The sequence below is a fragment of the Phascolarctos cinereus genome, unplaced genomic scaffold (genome assembly GCF_003287225.1).
Source record: "Phascolarctos cinereus isolate Bilbo 61053 unplaced genomic scaffold, phaCin_HiC Scaffold_3;HRSCAF=262, whole genome shotgun sequence".
NCBI lineage: Eukaryota > Metazoa > Chordata > Mammalia > Diprotodontia > Phascolarctidae > Phascolarctos > Phascolarctos cinereus.
In genome coordinates, this window is record NW_027555736.1 from 45,395,568 (window position 1) to 45,420,305 (window position 24,738).

At 41.9% G+C, this 24,738-nt stretch overlaps 1 protein-coding gene across 1 annotated transcript in view; it reads left to right on the forward strand.

The window, feature by feature from the left end:
* Positions 1 to 24,738, forward strand: part of NEO1 (neogenin 1) — a 291,634-nt gene that overhangs the window by 239,745 nt on the left and 27,151 nt on the right. Inside the window, 6 exon segments of the mRNA XM_078150794.1 lie at positions 3,486 to 3,709; positions 9,060 to 9,198; positions 11,363 to 11,470; positions 19,637 to 19,831; positions 20,567 to 20,599; positions 22,813 to 22,881. Of these exon segments, the coding sequence (XP_078006920.1) occupies positions 3,486 to 3,709; positions 9,060 to 9,198; positions 11,363 to 11,470; positions 19,637 to 19,831; positions 20,567 to 20,599; positions 22,813 to 22,881 (768 nt within the window).

The window sequence follows — 24,738 nt, forward strand, 5'->3', positions numbered from 1 at the left end:
AGGAACATTGACCTCCTGTTTCTTCCTTGAACCCAACTCTCTGTCTCCGGACTCCAGGCATTTCCTTGGCTGTCCCCTATCCAGTCTCTACCTCTTGGCTTCTCTGGCTTCCTTCAGATCTCACCAAAAGTCCCCCCTTTTTGCCAGAAGCCTTTCCTGATCCCCCTTAATGCTGATGTGCCTTCCTTCTGAGACCACGATCTTGTTTGTACATAGTGGCTTACATGCCGTCTCCCCCATTAGCCTGGGAGCTCCTTGGCAGCGAGGACTTCGTTTTTGTTTTTCCTTCTGTTCCCAGCACAATGCCTGACACGTAGGAGGTACTTACTAAATGCTTTGGGGCTGAGAATATGTTGTTATCTTACCTGTCCCAGAGTATTTCATTCAATTCAGCAAGCATTTATTACACACCTTCATTGGATAAAGCACTATGCTAGATGCTGGTGATAAAAAGATGGAGACAACACAGTTCCCTACCCTTAAGTAACTTACATTCTAGAGAATGAGATACACACACACACACACACACACGCACACACGCACACACGTGCGCACGCACCCCTACCTCTTCTTGTGCAATGGATAACAACAGAGTAGGCTGAGAAAAGCCACCAAACTGTTCATAGTATTTGACCCAGATATCTCCCTGCTAGGCTTACATCCCAGGAAAGCCAAAGACAGAAAGGAGTGTTCCCAAAGATAACAAAGTGTTCATAGGAGCAGTTTTGTTCAAGTAAAAACTTGGATGCCCAACAGTTAGGAATAGGTGAGCTCTGTGGTAAAATTAATGTGATTCAGTAATACCAAACCATTCATTAAAAACCATGCTTTAGAATTTAGAGAAACATAAGAAGATTTGTGTGACCAGATTCAGAGTAAAATAAGAAGAACCGAGAAAAACACACACATCATCATTGCAGTAATGTAGATAAAAACACAAAAAGGCAACTGAACTCAGAATGACGAGTTCAGCATGATGACCAGTATTGAATCCAGAAACCAGATGATAGTACATTCTGTAGGTGGCAAATAGGGACACATACAAGCACTGTGTCAGGCAGTTTGGTTACATTGTTTTTCTTTGTTTACAAAGGGTAATTTGGTAGGTGGGAGAGGGGGTGAATATGTAGGTATAGTATTTGGGGCATCCCTGTCTTGCAAGTGTGGCCCTCAGAAAGTTATCCCATGTTCATTTTGCTCCAAGAGTCATTCCCAAGTATGATTCGGAGCTCATAAGCCTCTACCAATGTGGTTACTTTTATTAGTGATCCAGAGAACACAGCTAGTTCAAAGCAAAGATATTTGTGAATTAAAATGGAAGGAAAAGTAGCAGTGAAATATTTCCCCTACAAACCTCAGGCATACTTATACAAATACACATGCTAGGAGTGGACCCACGTGGGGACCCAGATATGGATGGAAAACTTTTGCCCCTGATATCTTCTGATGGGGTCATCATGCCAGTCTCTCCAGCCCGTACCCCTGCCAGGTCTATATCTGGGTACTGTGTGGCCTCTCAGCTACTCCTTGTTGGTTATTTTCTCTCCGCTTCTCCCTGCTTTTCTCTATCTTATCTCTGGGGCTTCTCTGATTTCCAATGGCCTTGGCCTGCTGCTGGTCTCCATTGAGCAGTTATCCTCGCTTACAGCTTCCAGGCTTCCTCTCTTTAGTGCCACCTCCTGGCTATCAACCAGAAAGCCTCCATTAAGAAGGCAGGCTGACGGTGAGCCCCTACCACACCCAGCTTACAGAAGCTAAAAAGAGTACCTCCTTGCTAAGAGGAGGTCTTTTCTTTTAGCCTTGGTTTCTGGTGCCAAGAGAGAAGTGTCAGAGTCTTCTGACTTGGAGTTGAAAATCCCCATTGTCCTCTCTAGCTTGTTATGTAAATCAGTGACTTAGAATAAAAGCAGAAGCAAAGCCATTGTTCTTCACCCACCAGGTGCACATACCAGCCCCTTCCTCCAACTTTAGTGCTATGTTTTCTACAGCAAGAGCCTTTGTAGTCTCCCTATGTAGAGAAATGAGGATGAGGTTAAAACACATTCATTTTAAAGGTATTTGAGGTATTTTAAAATATCCACGTTTTGAGATATGGAGTAAGGTTGCTCATAACAGATGGTCTCATTTTTCTTAGTAAAATAGCAGGCAAGGTCATCTGCTGAAATGACTGTGGCATGAGGGAGTCATGGGGAACTTGAGAAAAGAGGAGAAGATTTAGATCAGCCATTTTAAGGAGTGTGATAGGGAATTCCTTGAATAGATATAATTTCTTCAGAATTGTGCAATTTTTGAGGCAGCACCACCAGAACATTTGACACATCCCACAGTCTGACATAGAGTCAGCAGATCAGTCTGAGTTCCAGGGCTGATGCCATGTCAGAGCTGATTTGAGCTTATGACGGATGGCTTGGAGGCCCAGACTGACTGATTGAATGAATGAAAAGATATTTATCACACACTTACTATGTTCAAAGCACTGTTCTAATAATCCTTGGGGATACAAATAGAAAAGGAGCTCACATTCTAATAGAAGAGACAACATATATAGAAAGTTTTAGCTCCATGTGTTAGAATTTCTCCATCTCATCCCATGGTCCTTAGGGTGCAGCAACCAGGAATATGGTGATGCCTCTTCTTTAACGTCATTTCCACTGTAAAATCAAATTAGTTGCTCATGCTGAATCGCTCGACAGTGCCAAGGACTTTGGTGGCTAGAACTTTCTCTTGTGGGTCTCTATCGGCTGTGACTGCAGCACCCTTAGAAACAGCTCCCAGGCCGAATCTCCAGAGGGCTTGTTTCTCAGGGTGGTGGCTGCACAGGCTGGTGGTCTGGGAGATGCTGCCACTCCCAAGGGCTCATTGGTGGCAGCTAGGTTAGTGACATCAAAGAAGGTGCGTGGGTTCCTTCTCCACATTGATTTCTCCCCTGAAGGATGCTGTAGCACCTGGGTTAGAAGCAGAATTGGTGGTCTTAGGGGAACTGCTCTTCCCCTCTACCCTGGGCCTGCTCCATCCAGATCTCAGGGGAGGTGATGGTTTTATTTGTCTAGTACAAGAGTGATTCACATGTACTCAATGGCTGTCATAGGCAGGAGCGGGTACATCATGACACTCTGAAATCCTGAGAGGTCAGCAACATTCACTGGAATAGTCATTTCTTTATTAGAAGAAAAACTGGACAGGGCGTTTTAACTAACATCTTGGTACGTTAGAACATTCTAGTACACTTATGTATGACGTGTTGTCGAGCGCTGAGCTTATTTCTCTGCATGTTTTTGTGCCTTGAAGAACAGTTTGGGGGGGGGAGGTTAAAAGTTAATTGTATATTATTGATTAACCCTGGATTCTTTCTTTCTCTTTCTCCATTTCATTTCATTATATTACCCTACATTTCCTTTTTATTTTGTTTTATTTTTGTTTACCTTTAAATGCCACTTTTTTTTAAAAATTAAAATGCACTGCTCTTTTGCCCATCAATCCCCTAGATACTTCTGAGGTTGATTTATTTGTTGTTAATGCTCCATACACTCCAGTGCCAGATCCCACCCCCATGATGCCGCCGGTGGGAGTTCAGGCTTCCATACTGAGCCATGACACCATACGGATTACATGGGCAGACAACTCCCTGCCAAAGCACCAGAAGATCACAGACTCGCGGTACTACACTGTCCGATGGAAAACCAATATCCCTGCTAACACCAAGTACAAGGTATGAACGGCTACACTGCATATAACAGTTCAGAGACGAGGGAGATAGAGCAGTTCTGTGATTGGAGTTTGGGAGACCCCCACGCCACAGCTCCATTCTTCCGGTTTCCCCTGAAAGTGTTATACTTGAGAGTGTCATTCTCCTGCTTTCAGCAGGATTGCTGAAATGGTAGCTGCTGTTGAAGAGGGGAGGAAAATTTAACACAGTGAATGGAATCTTCTGTGGGACATCAGTCATTGGAAAACAGATGTGATGGATGTTTTATTAACATCTGATCATTTGTGATGAAAACTAAGGGGTCACAAGAGTGAGAGTGAACTTAGTGGAGAGAATAGAGGAAATATCAATAGCACTCTAATTGCCTTATCTGCATATGAAAGAGTAATGTTTTCCCAAATATTTTCTTAGAGTGTGAGCCATTCAGATCATGGAACTTGAGTATGTGATTCTCTAGTCTGGTCCCCTCCCTCTAATTTATTGAGAAGGAAACTGAGGACCAGAGAGGTTAAGTTACTTGGCCAACATCAGATTGCTATTTAATAACAGCTGGTGCCAAGCCTCTGCTTACTCCCAGTCAGATGTTTTTCCACTGTCCCATGTTGCTTCTCATTCAGCAAGAATGGTGGCGTGAAATTAAAACAGACTTTATGAAGATAAATAGTTGGATCGCATTGTTCCAACTATATAGGCCACGTTCTCAAAATGAAATTTTTTTGAAAGGTTTAAAAAAAGTGTACATTGAAAAGCAATGGCATAAAATCCCTGTTGTACGTATATATGGACATACGTATACGGAACACCGGGGGGGCAGGAAGAAACAGAGATTTACTGGAAAAGTCTTCACTTAACTTGTGCTTCATCTAAAAACAAAAGCTTAAGCTGTTCTCAAGTGTTATAGAAATCAAATTTAGGGGCAAGAAGAATGTAGCCTTTTCTCGTATCGATGAATGGATTGGAACTGCCTTTCTGAGTGGCTGTTAATGAGCTACCAGTGCAGATGGCAGAGGCGGAGGTTATAGTAGATACCCTGAATCGTGGCTGGTAAGAGAAGGGCCTGGTTTTTGAGACAGCAGGTACATAAAAGTGTTTGCCAGGGATGCAAGAAGTCAATTAAAAAGTATGTAAAACAGCATTTATTCTTATTTTTTCAGATAGAAGAAAAATGTCTCCAGTTATAGGCAGCTTGGTGGTGCAGGGTGTAGAGCTCTGGGCCTGCAGTCAGAAAGACCCAAGTTCAAATCTGGCCCCAGACACTAATTAGCTGTGTGACCTTGGGCAGGTCACTCAACCTCAGTTTGCCTCAGTTTCCTAAGCTATAATGGGAATAATAATAGCACCTACCTCTCAGAGTTGTTGTGAGAATCAGAAGAGATAATATTTGTAAAGCATTTAGCACAGTGCCAGGTACATAGGAGGTACTGTATACTGCTAGCTATTATTCTTACTGTTATCACCATCGTTATCTTTATTGTTGTTCATTGATAGTGATATTTCTCAACTGGAGAAGTTGGATAACAATATAAACTATTATATTTGTGGAATTTTCCACTTTGCGTTTTCTTGAGTTATAAAGATATGATGTTTATTGGCACTTTGTATCTTTAAGTTTTATATTTAAACTGTTTAAGAGAATGGTGTTATCCTTAGACAGTTTTTCTGCAAATGGTTTTACTACCACCCAGTGGCAGGAGGCTTTCATCACATAGTCCTGAAGGCTAGATTTTAACCATGAATTTCACTGACCATAGGGATCAAAAACAAAAAAGATTTATTAAATTAGTTATATTTAAACAGGAAGTCACATGGTAGAGAAAACACTGGATTTGGAGTTGAAGGATCAGAGCTCAAACCTTTTAGTGGCTCTTCTGTGTGAGCCTCAGTGAGTCATCTGACTTCAGGACTTGGTTGGACCAAAATGTGTACGAGGGCCCTTCCTTGGGAGGTGGAGGACCACCAGGGCAGTGTTCAGATGTTGTCATAATATCAGATGTTTTTACTTAATTGTTTCTCTTTGTTATAGGGTGGAAGGAAGTTTTGTTTATTTGCTTTTGTTAATGTTTGGGATTTCTTTTTTAAAACCAAAAAAGAGCAGGATGTAGAGGAAAAAAGATATCAATACAATGTATTTTGAATTTTTTTTTTAAAAAGCTATAACTTGATCTTAAAAGATGATAACTTCTAGAGCAAATTCGTTTTAAGTGATACCCTTCTCATTGATCCTTGACTTTCCTTTTAACAACTTACTCCAGCAGTGGCTTTAATTAGGATTGACCTTTTTGATGCCTCCCAAATCCTACCTTCTATTGACATCCTACAAAGGTTTGTGTTGGAATTCCAAACTCTGGGCCAACTTGGCATCTCAGTATTCTGAGGATACTCAGTGGCCATCCCTTGTACAGAGCTGAGTGCACGGTAGCTCTGAAGTATTGAAAGCTCTGCGACATTGTGTGCCAGTTGTCTTCCCAGGTGTCTGCCACTGTTCACAGGCCCAGGCAGCAGGAGGACTCTTGCTGAGGAGAGAATCCATGGGTTAAAGTAGAAGGGACTAGGACATAGGGTGGCATCGAAGGTTGGAGTCGGTCTTTCTTGGAGAAGGGATGCCAGCTGTGTTAGATACACTGATGAAAGTGGAAGAAGTTAGGGAGGGTGATGTCAATGATAGGAATCTCTTAGGAGCTTTCCAGCCAAGAGAAAGTGCAGCCTCTGGCAGTGGGGTTCTACAGAAGAGGAGGCAAGGTCTAGTGGAAAGTACCCTGTTCTCAGAAGCCAGCGGCTCCAACCTAGGCTGCCACATAACAGCCCGTGTGACCTCCCCACATCCTTGAGACAAGAAAGCCTGTGCTAACCTAACTCATAGGTTGTTACATCAAATGAGTTCATGGTTATTTTTGAAGTGCTTATAACCTAGTTCATTATGCAAATATGAACTAGTGACATTAATATTTTGGGGACACAACCAAAAAAACTTAAACAATAATTTAACAAAGATTTATTTGATGCCACTGTGTACTAGAGATCATTGGGCTGTAAAGGTAAATAAGATCTAGTCCCTGTAGCTGCTGATTACAGTTAACGATTTTTATCTCCAGGCAGTTGTAGACACTGAAGATGTAAATACAAAAGGGAGACATTCCCAGCCCTCAAAGAGTTTACATTCTACTGGGGACATTTTTACAGATAAGTAAATAGGGAATTAGATATAACATAAGTTACCAGTAATGGGTGGGGGGGAGGCACTAACAAATGGAGGAAGCTAGAAAGGCCTCTTAAAGGGGCTGGCGCTTGAGCTGAGACTTAAAATGACGAGGAGATAAGAAGGGAGAGCAGGCTATGCGGTGGATGGTGGCTAGAGATGGAGTATCCCATACCAAGGATGGCATCGAGTAGGTGAGGCATGTGATATAGAATCAGTCTGGAAAGAGCGTAGGTCCACATTGTCACAGAATCACAGAATTTTGATAGTTAGAAGGGACCCTCTTAGCCAGGGTCTCATAACTGGCAAGTGTCTGAGGTTAAATTTGAACTAAAATCTTCTGAACGCCAGGCCCGGTGCTCTATCTGCTGCGCCACCGAGCTGCCTTAATGCTGTCTCATAGTGTTAGGGCCTCCCCAGCTTTTTTCTCTTAACAGTCTTTCCTTCATTTGGGTTCCCATTGCCTCTGCCTTCAGTCAATACGTACACGATTTACTGCTTGCTGTGACTGTCAGGATTGCTGTCCGTCGCATCCCAGCTCTGATAGGTCCTGCACAACAGTAGTGTCAGACCAGATGAATAGAAATGGGGACTACTGCACCATATCCAAGGATATCTGCAGGCCACACATTGACAGTTTTAAAATGTAATAATATATATTTCACTGTATTTTTATTTATTTTGTTAAGTATTTCCTAATTACAAAGTAAAAAATCTGGTTCAGGACACTCTGAGAGTGTTGTAGGCTACATGTGGCCTGCAGATCACGTGTTTGACACCTCTGACAACACTGAACCTTTAATCACAGCCAGAACACAGTTAGGATCCTGTCTTTCCCCTACCAAAAAATCCTCAACGGCTCTTCAAGGCCTATGTAATGAAACTCCTTAGCCTGGCATTGGAGGCTCTCTCTAATCTAGCCCTGGCCTATGTTTCTAGCTCCTATCTCTCCACTACAAAATCATGCTGTTTTCTTTACCATCCTGCCCCCTTGTCCCCACGAATATCTTAACACCATTTGAAAGACCCTACTTACCCCCTACTCCAACCTTTCCAAATCCCACCTCCCTCTGAAACTGTCAATAATCACTCCAAATAGAAAGGTTCTCTACATTTCCTGTAAACTGCCTTGTATTGCAGTTATTTGTTCATTTATTCGCCCTATTCCCCAATTAGATTGAAAGGGACCATATCTTATTTCTCTTTTTTGTCTCTCATAGCTTTGGCATCATACTTAGCTAAAAGAGGCTGAGTAAATATTTGATAATTACTCATTTATTCATTTCTCCTGATTAAATTCTGTCTCTTTCTCTTTCAGTCATAAAAAAAAATTGCCAGAGATTAATCACAGGACACAGAATTTCCATATCTATATCTTAAGCTAGTCAGTAAGGAAGATTCAGTTAGGGGCAGGTAGGTGATATGGTAGTTAGAGTGCCAGGCCTGCAGTCAGGAAGACCTGAGATCAAAACCAGCTTCAGGCACTTCCTAGCCATATGACCGTGAGCGAATCACAACCTCAGTTTTCTCAACTGTAAAATGGGGGTAATAATAGCACCTACCTCCCAGGGGTGTGGTGAGGATCAGAGATCATGTTTGAAGTGCTTGGCGCAGTGCCTGACACAGAATAAGTGCTATATAAATGTTTGCACAGGGATTACAGAAAGAGGCAAAAGACAATCCTTGCCTTTAAGGACCTCACAATCTAATGGACTATTAATTTTATTAATATTACTTTGTTGGTTTAATGTTTAATTATTCAATTAACAATGTTAATAGTAATAGCTCCTATTAAATGCAAAAATATCATACCCCCTAGGAAGCATAAATTCCCGGTGACCAAAGTTCCATTTAGGATCATAAGATTTAGAGCTAGAAAGGAACTTGGCTGTCACCTAGCCCAGCCCTCTAACTTCCCAACATCAGAGATAAAACAGCAGTTCTGAGGGGGTAGTGGGACTTGCCTAAGACTCTCACATAGGTTCATCTTTCATTAGGAAAGATGAAAAGCTCCAACTGCAATCAGAGAAAAAACTAATCAGACCAATGGTCACTTACATTATCAGTGGAAAGATGAGTGTTTTTATTCAGCTCATATTCGTGTGGTGAATGCTACTGTTTTCTGCTACTAAAATTCTGTGTGACCCTTTTCTCCAGACTGCAAATGCAACGACTTTGAGTTATTTAGTAACCGGGCTAAAACCTAACACCCTCTATGAGTTCTCTGTGATGGTGACTAAAGGTCGGAGGTCAAGCACATGGAGTATGACCGCTCACGGGACCACCTTTGAGCTCGGTAAGGGTCTGCAGCATTTCATGGCTCATTTTTTCTGCTCCCTCCTCCCCTTCTTCATCACGTGGGAGAAAGGGTAAGAGCCGCACCAGCTTTCCAGCACTGTTTTTTTTTTTTATCATAAGTAATTTGAATAATCAGCCAGTTAATTTTATCAGTGCCTCTTTATAAGAGGAAAAATTACTGGAGACAAAAAGGTTAAATAATTTACACTTGACCAAGAAGGAGCTGGTGCAATACTTGCAATAGAAATAGACTCACTGACTTAGTACCTTTCTCTTTCTGTCAGATCTTTTTTGACACGTGGATGGGAGGGCATATCCCAGGGTGGTGTGACTTGGCTATTTACCTCTGCCCTGCTGCTGGTTAAGGAATCATGTGGCTTCTTAAAAGGTTTCACTTAAAGGCGTCCTTAGGGTGTTTTTTGATGGGCTTGAGACAAATAACTCAGTAAAGATATTGAGGAACGGGACTTTAGTCTGTAGTTCCATTGTTCCATTATTCCTGTGGTCATTTGTTAGTTGGTTACCCCTCAAGTCCTTCCATGTTATGTTCTCAGGCATGTGCTTTAACCAGGTGATTCAGTCTGTATGAGATCATTGTTTCCTTCTCTCCCTACTGGGATATGATTGACAGGTTTGTTCTTTAAAAACAACCATAAAATACTGCATTTGTTACTTTCCATAAAATTCATTGAGGCTTTTTCTTGAGAGGAGGGAAGTATGATGAAATGAATTCATAAATTGTTGAAGTTTACATTTCTTTTCCTAAGGCTTAAGAAAGCCTGTTACTTTGATTACAACCCAATAGCAAATGGAAATGTTTGTATTGTTAGAAGTGTGCTTAAATTTCATAGTCCTATTTCACCCAAAGCAAATGCTTTTACAAAAGAATAATTTGTGTTTGGAAAGGGGAGGGTAAAGCATAATTCATTAACTTTCTAATTGCTCTTCCCTTTGTGCATACACGTGCTGCACAGTCATTTAAATTTTATGGTTTCTCTATTCCACAGAGTTCTTCTTTTAAAAGCAGTAACAGTAAGAGAGAAAAAAACCTTCCATTTCAAACGAATGTATTCATTGAGAGACTAATGACAGTCTTCTCTTGGTGTGGTACCTGTGTTGAGTTAAAGAGAACTTTTTGACATATAGAGCATCCTGACAAAGTAGTTAGAATTGAAAGGAGAGGGCTTTTGAATTAAGAATTTGATAATTAGTTCTATGTGTCTGTCTCCTTGAGAAGAGGCATTGTGTAACAGCCTGGGACCTGGAATGCATAGCTGTGTGATTTTAGGCGAGTCTCAGCCTCTCCCAGCCTCAGCTCTTTAATGTAAAATAGAGGTAATGTTGGCAGTACTTACCTAATTGAGTTCTTCAGAAGAGTAAACAAAATCATGTTTGTAAAACATTTTGTAAACCTTGAAGCACTGTGTAAAGATCAGATACCTGGGCCTATCTGACAGTTATTTTAGAAGAGGAGAGCTGTCTTAGATTGCGTGTCTGAAGTCTTCATGGTCATGAGATTTAGAGATGGAAGGGACCATGAAGATAATCTAATCCAGCCTCCTTTTTTTTTTTTTTTTTGGAATAGTGGATGGAATTGGAGCCCAGAAAAGAAACTCCCTTTGCCCAGGGACACATAGATAGTAAATGACAGCTGAAATTTGAACCCGCATCCCAGGACTCCAAATCCAGTACTCCTCTTGTGATCTGCAGATCCCCTTTATGATTAAAATGCTTTCCTCACAGTAGCCCTGCGGAGTGGGTAGTGCAGGTCATCTTCTTGTTTCCATTCTATAACTGAAAAACCTGAGGTTCAAAAGATGCTGAGATTTCCCCATAATCACATAGCTAGTAGGTGGTAGATTCAGTTGGTTTTCCGTCGTATCTGATACTTTGTGTCCTCATTTGGGGTTTTCTTGGCAAAGATACTGAAATGGTTTGTTGTTTCCTTCTCTAGCTCATTTTACAGATGAGGCAATGGAGACAGACAGGGTGAAGGGACTTGATCAGGGTCACACAGCTGTAGTATGTGGTAGAACCAGGACTCAGTTGGATTCCAGGTCACTGTCCTTTCTGATATGCTACCAACTCAACATACGGACATTTTTAGAGGAAATCACTGAAAGATATTTTTGTGAATCAAGTGAATGTATTTTTCTTTCTAGTTCCTACTTCTCCACCCAAAGATGTGACAGTAGTGAGTAAAGAGGGAAAACCGAGAACCATAATAGTGAACTGGCAACCTCCTTCAGAAGCTAATGGCAAAGTTACAGGTACGGTGCTTTTCAGAGCTTGGGGGTGGGTGTGAGGGGCTCAGCCTCAGAGATCCTGAGTTTAGTACTGACTAGGGGACAATTCCATTCACCCCTGGGATTCTAGCAGAGGCATAATAAATGTATTGCCACTTGGTAAGCATATAAAAAGGATCATGGCAGTGAGTTAGGAATTTTCTCTCACTGCCTCTCTGTATACATATACATATATATATATATATACATGTGTATGTATAATTATATAATATATTAGATATATTTTATATTTTATTTAATATGTATTTCATTAAATATTTCCCAATTACATGTTTAAAAAATTTCAACATTCATTTTTTAAAATTCTGAATTTCAAATTCTTTTCCTCAGAGCTCTCCCTCTCTGCCTCTCTTGAAAAGGCAAGCAGTTTATGTGAAGTCATGCAAAACATAATTTTATATTAGCCGTGTTAGAAAAGAAAACACAGATCAAAAAAAAAAAGCAAGAAAAATAAAGTTTAAAAAGTATGCTTCAGTCTTCATTCAGAGTTCATCAGTTTTTTCTTTCTGGAAGTAGATGGCATTTTTCATCATGGGTCTTTTGGAATTGTCTTGGAGCACTGTATTGATCAGAGTAGCGAAATCTTTACCAGTTGGTCTTCTTTACAATATTGCTGTTGCTGTGTACAACATTCTCCTGGATCTGCCTCCTTTTCGCTGTATCTAAAATTGACTCTATATTCCATCTGAAAAATAGGCTGTAGTAAGAGATGGGTTGATGAAAATGTGAAGGAAAATACTGAACTCTACAAAAAGTTTCCAACTGTTACACTCAGTTTGGTAGAGCTGCTCTGTGGTCTCACACTTGAAGTGACCTAGAATATCCTAAGGCTTATCATATGAGAATGTAACATACAATACAGCTGTTGGGCTAAATTGTTGTCTTCATGAAAGCAAAGAAAAAATGGTTGGAGTACTTAGTGTTTGCAGGAGTTTGCCATAGCTTCCCGTATTCCCTCATCTTTCCTTTAGTTATTAAATGCCTGACACTTGAGGGTGATAAAACATTCTGGAATTGTTCTATTGAAAATACTATGGGATATTCTGAAAAACGCATTGAAAAGGAATAAGGGGTTTGGGGGAGGTGGAGTGGGAGAGAACAAAGCAGGTACAAGAATTTGATTATAGAAGACTTTGGGGGAGGTAGCATGGTGGGATGGAAAGCAGGCTGCATGGGAAGGAGAGGAAGGTCTCATCCTCTCTGGGCAGGCTTGCCTTTCTGGCACTTTCCAACCTCCACCCACACTCACCCCTGTGCAGCTACACACACTGTGTGGCATTCCCCTAGAAGACTCCACTCTGAAACTAAATCCTTCAGGACAATGACAGCCGAGTGGAACTCATTCCTCAGTGATTATACGCTCCCATCTTGTCATGCCCTTCTCATTCCAGTAGTTCTGAACTCCCAGCTGTCATTGCTCAGACCTCTTTCTCTACTTCCCATCAGCCACTCCATCATTCCCATTCCCTTCAACCCAACAAAAAGTCCCACTCTAAAGTTACCTATCCTTCCTCTATGTGCTCTGGAATGCCTGCTGCATAGGCAACAAATTTGCTTTCATCTTAAACCTTTTTTCTTTCTTATGTCTTCCATCTTCTTACACTCATTGAATCCTGGTTCCCTCCCAATGACACACCTTCCCTGGCCAACCTTTCCAGCACTGGTTGCATTTCACTTATGCCCCCCAACTCACTGGTTTTATGTAGAGTTGTAATACTCCTTGCTCCCCATTTCTGCTTCCAGGCTGTCCCTCATTTCCATGATCTACTTCTTCTTCACAAAGAGAGTTCATTCACTTCCATAAGATTTTGAGTTCCAAATTTTCTCCCCATTTCTCCCCTCCCCCCACCCCAAGATGGCATGCAGTCTGATACAGGCGCTACATATATATTCATATTGAACCTATTTTAACATTAGTCATGTTGTAAAGAAAAATTAGAACCAATTGGAGAAACTATGAGTGCAAAGAAGAATTAGAACCAATGGGAGAAACCATGAGAAAGAAGAAACAAAGGGAAAAAAAGAGAGATCAAATAATGTGTTTCGATCTGCATTCAGACTCCATAGTTCTTTTTCTGGGTGTGGACAGCATTTTCCATCACGAGTCCTTTGGAGTTGTCTTGGATCCTTGAATTGCTGAGAGATGAGTCTGTCAAAATTAGTCATCACCCATTGTGGATTTTCCTGTGTACGGTGTTCCCGTGGTTCTGCTCGCTTCCCTCAACATCAGTTCATTTAAGTCTTTGCAGATTTTTCTGAAGACTGCCTGCTCGAGATGGCCATATGCTTAATCTGGCCGTTACCCTCAACTTCTCCACTTCCATGTTCATCAACTCTGAAATGCTCTCCTCTAATCGTACCCTGTCACTCCATTTCTCCCTCCTCACAATCCCTAGTATTCTTCCTCATCCACACTGTGACTTACAATCCCTCAGCCTTTTCCCAGGCTATCACCCAGACACTGGCTCTACTCTCATCCTTTCCTCGCCTTGACCCCTCAGTAAGCCAGCTTAGCTCTATGCTGTCCTCTCTTGTCGAATCCTTTGCCTCCTTGCCCTCTTGCCATTCTTCCCCTGCCAGGCCTCAGCTTTGGATTCCTCCCATCATGTGTTGCTTCTCCTCCTATTCATGTTCTAGTGAATGAAGCTGGAAAGAATCACAACCATGATGACTACCAGTTTTTGCTACATAATCTCAACCGAGCCCTCTCTGCAGCAAAGCAGTCTTCTTACACCTCCATACTCACCACAGCAGATTTTCCAGTTGTGTCATCCCTCCTCAAATCTCCCATAACTCCCCCTCCCTTTACCTTCTCTGCTCATGTAAAACTCCCTGTTCTCCCCCTTTTCTCACTTCACATCATTCAGATGCTTTCTGCCACTCTCTCCTTCTTTGCCTCTGTCTCATGTGCACCGGTGGCCCTTGTGCTCCCCAAGGCAAACCCCCCATGTGCCCCCCTCCAGCAGACTGCTGTCTTAATCATTCCCACTCAGTCATTTTCAGTCTCTGCCTGTTTGCTGGCTACTTCCCTACTGCCTATAGATATGCCCATATCTCCCCCATCCTCAAAAAACCTTCCCTTGATGAATCCATTCCCATTAGTTATCGTCCTACGTCTCTCCTCCCTTTTGTGGCTAATCTCCTTGAGAAGGTCATCTATAATAGGTGGCTTCCCCTCCTAACTTCTCACTCTCTTAATTCTCTGACTTCTTACCTCATCATTTAACTGAAACTTCTCTCTCTAAAAGTTACTAAGAAAGATGGAGAGAGGAGAGGAAGGAACAAGCATCTTATTAAGCACCTACTGTGTGCCAGGCATTGTGCTAAGTATTTACAAATATTATCTCATCTGACCCTTATGGCAGTCCTGTGAGGTAGGTACGATTGTCCCCATTTTACATTTGAGGAAGCTGAGACAGAGGCTAAGTGACCTGAATAGAGTCACACAGCTGTTAAGTGTCTGAGGCCAGATTTGAATTTGGGTCTTTCTGACTCCAGGCCCAGTGCTCCATCCACTGCCATTCCCTAGTCATCTTCTAGTGATCTCTCAATTGTGAAATCTAATGGCCACTTCTCTGTTTTCCTCCTTCTTGACCTCTCTCCAGTCTTTGACACTGGATACCCTCTTCTCCCTAGGTTTTTGTGACTCTCCTGCCCTTTCCTGGTTTGTTCCTACCTGTCTGACCACTGCTTCTCATTCTCCTTTGCTGTGTCATTATCTAATCTTGACCCTCTCTTCTCCTCAACATTCTTTCACTTTATCTCATCAGTTAGCAGGGGTTCCATTATGATCTTTATACGAACAATTCTCAGCTCTGTTGACCTCCAGTCCCCACTGCCTATTTGGCATCTTGAACTGATTGTCCTGCAGATACCTTGAACTCCACATGTCCAAAACTGAACTCATTATCTTTCACCCAAAATTCTCCCCTTTCCCTAACTTTCTTAATACTCTCAAGGGCACCACCATCGTCCCAGTCACCCAGAACATCCTCAGTACTTCACTCTCTTTCACCACCCAGGCTCAGTCATTTGTCATGTCCCATCAGTTCTGCATTTGTGACATCTCTTGTCTATATCTCCTTCTCTTCTCTTGTGTTGCTGTCATCCTCATGTGGGTGTTGACCCCCTCATGTCTAGACTTTTGCAGTTTTTTGCTAGTCACTCTCCTTGCCTCAAACCTCTCCCCACTCAACTGTCAAATTGCAGGTCTGGCACTCTTTCTTTTCTTTCCTCTTACTCGCTCTCTCTCTCTGTCTTCTCTCTTCCTCCTCCTCCTCTTCCTCTTCTTCCTCGTCCTCTCTCTGTCTCTATTTTATGTATATACACACACATATGTATACACATATATATATATATATATATATCCTTCTGTCTTCCTCCTCTTTTTCTTCTTCCTCTTCTCTCTTTCCTCCTCCTCTTCTTTTCCTTCTATGTGTGTGTGTGTATATATATCCTCTTCTTTTCTCTCCTCTCTTCTTCTTTTCTCTCTCTCTCTCTCTCTCTCTCTCTCTCTCTCTCTCTCTCTCACACACACACACACACACACACACACACACACACACACACACACGCACACACAAACACACACGCATGCCCATATCCCACCCTATCCACTTACCTGCAGTAGCTCCCTGTTGCCTCCAGGATCAAATATAAAACCCTGTTTGGCTCCTTCCTGCTATTCCAGTCTTCTTACCTTAGTCCCTTCCACATTCTCTACATTCCATTGATTCTGGCCTCTGGGCTGTTCTTTGCACAAAATACTCCATTTCCAGACTGCACATTTCTACTGCCTGTCCCTCGTGCCTGAATTTCTCTCCCTCCTTCTCTGTCCCTCTTGGCCTCTCTGGCTTCCTTGCAGTCTCAGCCAGAGTCTCACCTTTCTTCAAGAAGTCATTTCTGATCGCCCTTAGTACTTGTGCCTTCCCACTTGGATTGCCTCCAGCTGATCCTGCGTACATCTTGTCTGGAACTATTAGGTGCTTTTCTTTTTATTCCTGTTAAATGTTTCTTGACTTGGATTTGAAGGACCTGACCTCAGATCCCGCCTCTGCTTCTGATACCTTTATGGTTTTGGGCCACCCAGGCTCTGTAGTCCTCCTTTCTCCATCTGTAAAATGAACATGTTGGACTAAATGCCCAAATCCTATTTCATAAGCCAAAACCCGTATGAAAATGCCTCCTTCCTCCATCCGGTAAGGGAACTCAGTCTGCCTAGCATTCAGATGATGTTGATGAGTAAATGAATGAAAAAGCATTTATCAAGCCTAAGTCAGTGCCACGTTCTAAGCTAAATTGTGGTATATAAACAAAAAAAGCACGATTATTGCTGGAGTCGATCTTCTAAAGGAGGGAGGCCATGGATATGTGGTGGTGGTAGCCAGGGAATGGACTATCTGAGAAGTCATTAGGATAATGAGTTGATTGACTGGGTAAACAGTTGACACTACTTTTCCAAATACACTGGCAACATGGTAGTATTGATTTAATTCCTAAGCAATAGTTGGATAGGAGCTTATGATGTAGATGTCAAGATGGGCAGCTGGAGGGGATGCATAGCATGGTGTCAGGCCTGGTGGGGTGATCCGGAGGTAAATAGATATAGTGGGTTAATTGAGTGGCTCTCACTCCCAAATTAATATAGCCTGCCCTAAGAATTTCCGAAGATTGGTAGATTAACCCTCTCTAGGGTTAGAGAAGCTTAATAAAGTACGACTATATTCGCTTCATCCCAAATCTTGGTCCCTTGTCACACTGTTGATCCATGTGGACCAATTTCTGAATTCCCATTAGTGTTCTTCGTGTAAAATAGTAATGGAACCCTCATTCTTCAGAGAAGCACCTTTAAAAAACTAGGCTTCCAGAACTTAGGATTAGACCCAGGAGACCAGATCAGATTTTAAGTTCACTATTTTCCCAAAATCTTCTGCCTCTAATTACTCTGCATTCGCAGTCATCATTAAAACTGCACGTCTTTAACTAGACTTGTGGCCTACGAAAAGCTGGCATCCTGATTTCTGAGATGTAGCAAAGATTCTCTCCTTCACAGGGTATACACGAAAACATCTCACTCCTCCACTCCGGCTTGTGGAATATATAGCGTCCCCCATTTATTCATTTTTAAAAGTGGTTCTGGAGAGGGGACCTTGAGCCCATTGATTATTGTTTTCAGGAGCAGGGCAGCCCTGGGTTTCTGTAAGCCAAGTGCTGGCTTTCTCTGGCTTTCTGTCATTTGTAGCCAGAATGAGACGAAGTGGTACTTTTTGTGTTGGTTTTTTATTTGCATTTTCTGGTGTGGAAGTGGCTGTAGCTTGGCAGTCTTTTGTTTCCATTGTGCTTCATCAAGTGCTCATTGTAATGCTTGAACTCAGTGAAGCAGAAGGAAATCCCTGGTAGAACAGGTACGAAAAAGACCAGATTTCTGTGTGCAGCTGGAACACGTGTGCTGAATGCCCTCTGGTGGAATTAGTAAATAAATGAGGACATTTAACCACATAGCTCTAGGGAAGAAAGATAACTTGGATTACTGACGAGGTTTGGTGGATATTTTCTCCCTCTTCAGTTGGCATTTTGCCATAATTCTTTTTAGTGTTTTAGGCCATTGCCAGATTTTAGTGTGAGTTTTCCATAAATTTTGGTTTTAAGGAAAGTTGCATTGTTTCTTTTTTAAACAACAAAGCCCCAGTTTGGTATTTTAAAGTAGAACTGGTCTAATGTGGCTCTTCTTTCTCTCTCTTCCCTTGGCTCATCTTCCACCACTTCTTGTCCTCAATTTATTGACTAAGACATCAAAATTGCCTTTGAAATTACCTAGAAAATCAAAAGGGGGGAAGAGCAAATTAAATGATGGCAAAAACCCCTGGGCCCTCTTCTTTTCCTGTCCTTTACCTTACCTTCCAAAAGATGTGAAATAGGGAAATTCTCAATGATTTTTAACTTATTAAATGATTCAAATAATCATACCTGTTTGCTTTCTACCTAAATAAAATAAATGCAAGTTTCTTTACCTGTTTAAGACCTTCTGCAGTCTGTCTCCAGCCTGCCCTTCCAGCTTTATTTCTCACCACACTCTTTGCAATTTTATTTTTCAGCCAAACAGGACAGTCATTCCTCGATCCCCTCTTGCCCTTCTTGCCTACATGCATGTGTCCAGACCATCCTGCTTTATCTCTCTCCATCTGGACTTCCTACCAGACTCAGGCTTCCCTGATTTCCCTCCATTAGAAGAGATCCTTCCCTCTTACATTGCTCATCTGCCTCCGAGTGTTCTAGTTCGCATTTTATTTGTTGGTGAAAATGTCTTTCTCCCTACTAGACTTAAAGCTCACTGAAGGCAGGGACTACGTCATTTTTTCATCTTAGTATTCCTAGTACCTAGCAAATGGTAGGCTATTTTTTTTGAAGTTTTTTTTAAATTAAATTGAATCCAGTTGGATGTTTCACCCAGTCCAGACATTTTTCTTTTAGTACTTCTGAAATGTGGCCATGTGGCTCTTTGCTTAAAGGGAGACATTATATATATATATACATATATATATATATATATATATATATATATATATATATATATATATATATATATATATATATATATATATATATGTATATAATCCTTACCTATAAGAATATTTTCACAAGGTAAAAGATACCTTGAGCTGGTGACCACATTTCTTGTTTTATTTATTTTATTGTTAGCTTTCCAAATTATATTTGAGTAGATTCATGAGATTCCCTTTTAGTCATTATTTGCTTTGATTTTGTTTAAGTTTGTTTGTTTCTTTTCCCTTTCTTTTTCTTAGATATTTAAATTTACATCTCTAGGTAGAGAAACAGTAGAAAGAGAATGGAATTTGAAGTCAGGAAAGACCTGAGTTAGGATCCTGTCTTTGACCCTTATGATTACGATCCCACCTCCTAACCTCTCTGGTCTTGTTCCATTATCAGTAAAATGAGGATGACCACATCTGTAGTACTGAGCACACAGGGTGGTCATGAGGATAAAATGAGATTGAGTATGTAAGGTGCTTGGCATGCATTATTACAGTGCTGTATACATACCAGCTCTAATTATTAACCTGTAGAGAAAAATCACCAAAGATTTCTTCTCTCCCTAAATCCTTTGAGCAGGATACATCATTTACTACAGTACAGATGTGAATGCAGAGATTCATGACTGGGTTATTGAACCAGTGGTTGGAAACAGACTGACTCACCAGATCCAGGAATTAACCCTTGATACACCGTACTACTTCAAAATCCAAGCCCGCAACTCCAAGGGCATGGGGCCAATGTCCGAAGCGGTCCAGTTCCGAACACCTAAAGGTACAGTGCCCCAACCTGTCCTTGACACGTGGGCATGGCAAGACCCTCTTCTTAATCAGAAAAGTCAAGGATGACACCATTGGAGAAGATGGGGAGAAAATAGGATGATGGCAGTGTCCGTTTATTTTTTATTTCTCTCTCAGGAGTAAGTGTGTGAGTCCCCTTGTCCTCAGCCATGTGTGACTCATCACCCCTGGGTAACCCAGGCAGGCCTCCTTAGGTTCCCAGGTCCCAGTTTCATCTCAGGGCCCACCTTCTGCATTCCACCGATCTGGGACGCATTTGCCATATTTGAAACCACGAGGTTTACACAGCAAATTTGATTCTTTTGGTGGCATGTGGGATGGATGGTTCCATTTTAGCAAAGGCGTGGCTATCGTTTACCTCAGGGAGCCTGAGTTAGGATCCTGTCTCTGACCCTTATGATTATGATCCCACCTCCTAACCTCTCTGGTCTTGTTCCATTATCAGTAAAATGAGGATGACCACATCTGTAGTACTGAGCACACAGGATGGTCATGAGGATAAAATGAGATTGAGTATGTAAGCCCTTGTTGGTGGGTCTCTGAGGGGATGGGAAGGTGGGGGAGACTCTGGTATTTGCTGACGAGTGCAGGACCAGGGGTGAGCAGCACGAACTTGGGGCTTCACTTCTTTGTCACGTGTCCTCCATCTGTCCCACCTTCGCACTCGTGACTTTGCTCTTGTTTTTCTTCCCTGTGCTTGGCCTGGCAGCGGACTCTTCTGACAAAATGCCTAATGACCAAGGTAACTGAGCCAAGAGCCTCTCTGTCCTCTCTTTCTTGTCCTTTCCCAGATACAGCATGTTTGTGAAGGAAGTGCACACCTGTTCATCCAGAGAGAGATGAGTCTGGGGCTGGGGCTGAGACTGGGGCTGAGACTGGGGCTCTTCAAGTACCAAGGAAGCTGGAAATCCTATGTATGGACCAAGTGTGGAAAATAAATGCTGATCTCTCTATTGAGGGGGCATAATGAAAAAATAAATTGGAGTCATACTACTCTAGAGGTTTGGCACTTAGACTTGGTGAGGTTCTCCTTTCTACAGGATGCCACAGTCAGGGGTGGAAGCAGATGCTGCCACCAGCGTTCTGAACGGTTGTAGTGTGGTACGTTTGGTACAAGAGTTTGCAGACATGAGAATGAGACCACACCTCCTTTCTCCCACCTCTTGACACTCAGCACCTATATCTTTAGGAAAATCACGTAACCTCCCTGGGTCTCAGTTTACTTATCTGTAAAATGAGGGGGATTGGATTAGTTGCCTCTGAGGTTGCTTTTAGCTCTATGAGTATGATTCCATAAATCCATAATGTCCCAGAACTTAAAGCATGAGCCTCCCTAAAGTTTACTTTGAACCTATGAAGTTAATCTGCTGCTGCTCCATCAGGATATGTTCAATTCCAAGCTATGTTTCTTAGCTTCTTCACTTACAACATCTGATAACTTTGAAAACAAGGGCAAGAATGCTTTGAAGGGAAACAGATAGTTTAGTCCCACCTTTCAGTAATTTTGGAATAATTAGCACAAAAGTGCCTGCCTGCATTTAAATCAATCCTTTTCTTACTAATTAGGTTTCTTTTTTTAAGTTAGTGGTTATTTATTATGAGAGAACAAAAAGTGAATTTTAGCCGTTTACCCTCTAACATGCTTAAAGGATAATAAATTAAGAAATAATAGGAACATGTTCAGGCTTCTGTTAGAAGTGAGAAAGACTCAGAGCTTAGAGTCCTGAAGAAATGCATTTACATTTCTGACTCTTGAAGTCTCTCCCAGGGAGGTAGATAGCTTTGTTAGTCTTAGTAACAGAACAGCAAACCTAAGGATGGTCTGGAGGATTGAGCGGGAGAGTGAAATCTAAAGGGAGTGAGTTTTCCAGTACTAGGATACTTTCCCCCATTTCTCTAAAATTAAAAAAAAAATCATCTTTCTCTACATTCAAGCTACAAAACTCTGGCTTTAATCTAATAGAAAACATTGAGTCTCTCAGATTTATTCTACTAAGTGATTCAGAGTTAGCTTTTTCTGTCAATCTCAAGGGTGGATTTCTTTAAGAAACATTTCCCAGTTACCTCCTGCCTTTCAGAAGGAGTTCCAACTTGTTACATTTCTGTTTGTTTGATTTTCTGTAAACCTGTTCTTTCTTACTTCTGAAGCCTGCTGCTTTCTGCCTACGTGATGTTTGGGGGAGGATGTTACTTTTCCTTCTAGGTTTATTATGCATGGGAGAGCTGTTATCAGAGAAGCCTTTACCTTTGCATTTTTATCAAGCCTCCTCCAAAGTGTGTCAACACTACTATTAACTGGTTTCTGAGACACTAATTTAGTAATATCAGGAATGTTGGGTAGTAAAGTGCTGAATAACAACTTTTATAGTGTAACACCATGTAAAAATCAGAATTAGTCCAGGAATTCGTTTCTAATGATTTCCTTTGCTTTACTTGTTAGAATTTTTATCTGATTTTAGAGTGTATTAGACAAGTTGAAGAAATGTGCCACTAATATGATATTGGGGTGGTACGGGGAAGGACCTTGTCCTTTTTTTGACAGGCCCCATAGACTGTTCTTCCCAAGAAAAGAGGGTCACAGGCACTAAGACACAAAACCAAGTAATGACCTGGCTTCTTTTTTTATACTAAATAGCTTCTTTCCTTATAGGGACTGTCTCATTCCCTGTACAATCCTTATGGAATGTTTGACAGTCATGTAAAATTTCTCCCAAACTGTACCAGAAAGTTCCTTCTGGATGCCAGAGTAATAGAACTCCATGTAAGCACCTTGCCACACATGTAATACCTATATAATGCCCATTACATAGAAAATATACACTTGCTGTCTGTGTGCACCTCTATACTCCCTGGTTCCTCAAGTGAAAAATAAGCCTAGAAGCCCATCAGCCATCAGGCTGTGGAATGTGATGCATTCAGACTTGATAAGTGATTACTGACTGGTTTCTTCTTCAGCTTCAGGGTCTTCAGGAAAAGGAAGCAGGCTGCCAGACTCAGGATCTGATTACAAGCCTCCGATAAGTGGTAAGACTGTCCCCACCCCAGTTCAGATCAGCAGGCGAGAGAAGGGCTCAGTATCAGGAAACTGCCTATTCTGCGGCCTGTTGTTCTTGTGCTCCGTACATGTAGAAGTTCTGGACTGGGGCGTGTCCAAAAACATTTGATAACTTACCCCGACAAGGAATGAATATGAAGTTAAGATCATAAATAGAAAGCCTGGGTTCCCGTTCCAGTGTTCCCACTAATGAGTTCTGTGACCTTGGACTCGTGACTCAGAGCCAGGTCCTGGGATGCTTCGGTCCAGTGTTCTTTACCAGGGTGCCTCCCAGTAACATCATGTCTTTGTCTAAAACACGTTATCTCCCATAGTCATCCCAGTGCCCTCAGAAGCTAGGCAGGGCAAATCTCATCCTCATTTTGTGGATGAGGAAATGGAGGCTTGAAGAAGTTCCATGACCTTCTCACGTGCACACAGCACTTATGGAGCCAGGACTCAGACTAGCGTCCTTTCCACTGTAACATGCCCCTCCTGTCAGGTAGAATGTATTTAATATGCTGTTTTCCTAAGAGTTGGTGGTGTCCCAGTACTGTCTTCCCCATAACATAATAATAAAACATTGAATGCTTCTGAGAGAATAGCTCCCATTTCCTTTGTCTCTCCTTTGATAGCAGGGCTCTCAATGAATGCCTCTCCTCTAAGGGCTTCATGGATAGATTTCAAGGGCTCTGTGAACTTGCATGGGAGGAAAATAGATCTTTATTTTCATTAACTTCTGCTATGATAAAATTTTTAAAAGAACATTATTTTGGAAAGGGGGTCCATAGGCATCATCAGACTGCCAAAGTAGTCCGTGACCAAAAAGCCTGCTTTAGAGCCCATCATGGTGGTCTAAGCCTGCCCTAGTAGTAGCTCTACACAGGTCAGTGGTGCTGGTCAGCTGAGGCACCAATGGGCAAAGACAACGGCCGTGCAGCTAAGCAGTACCACTTTTCAAAAGTTAGAATGTTAATAATAAGTTACATTCCAAGGCATTCAGTCAAAACTGCTTAATTCAATCCTTCTACCCTCCAGGGGACCCATGCTTTGATCAGTTTGAGACAACATGAATCTTTTTATTTTATTTTACTTTTTAGGCGATCGGGGTTAAGTGACTTGACCAGGGTCACACAGCTAGTAAGTGTCAGGTATTTGGTCTGAGGCCGGATTTGAACTCAGGTACTCCTGACTTCAGGGCCGGTGCTGTATCCTCTGCGCCATGTAGCTGCCCCAACGTGAATCTTCTATTCCTGAAATTAGGGATACCTCTTTGACAGGAGAGAAGACGGCAAATTCAGGAGCTATCTCTAATAACATCATGCATATACTTTACCAGTTCTAATTGTAACATCTTGTTATTGAGCCCTGTAAGCATTCTGCATTTACTCTTAACCCAAGGCTTCTTGACTGGTTGATTACAGTTGACAGGTTGATCTCGGTGCCTAGTCTGGTTCAATGCAGGACCACTAGCTGCTTCTCTGACCTTATTTCAGTTAGGAAGAGGCTACAACTAAACTTAATCAATGTGCTTCTAATCAGTGTCTACTATGTACCATGTTGTGGTTAAGTCATTCAGCCATGTCTGACTTTTTATGACCCCATAGACCACTCTGCCCATGGGGTTTTCTTGGCAAAAATACTGGAGTGGTTTGCCATTTCCTTCTCCAGGAGGTTAAGTGACTTGCCCTAGGGTCACATAGCTAGTAAGAGTGAGGTCAAATTTGAACTCAAGTCTTTCCTGACTCCAAGCCCAGTGCTCTATCCGTTGAGGTACCTAGCTGCCTGGTATGTGCCCTAGGCGCTGGAAATATAAAGACAGAATTTAAGCTGTCCTTGCCCTCCTG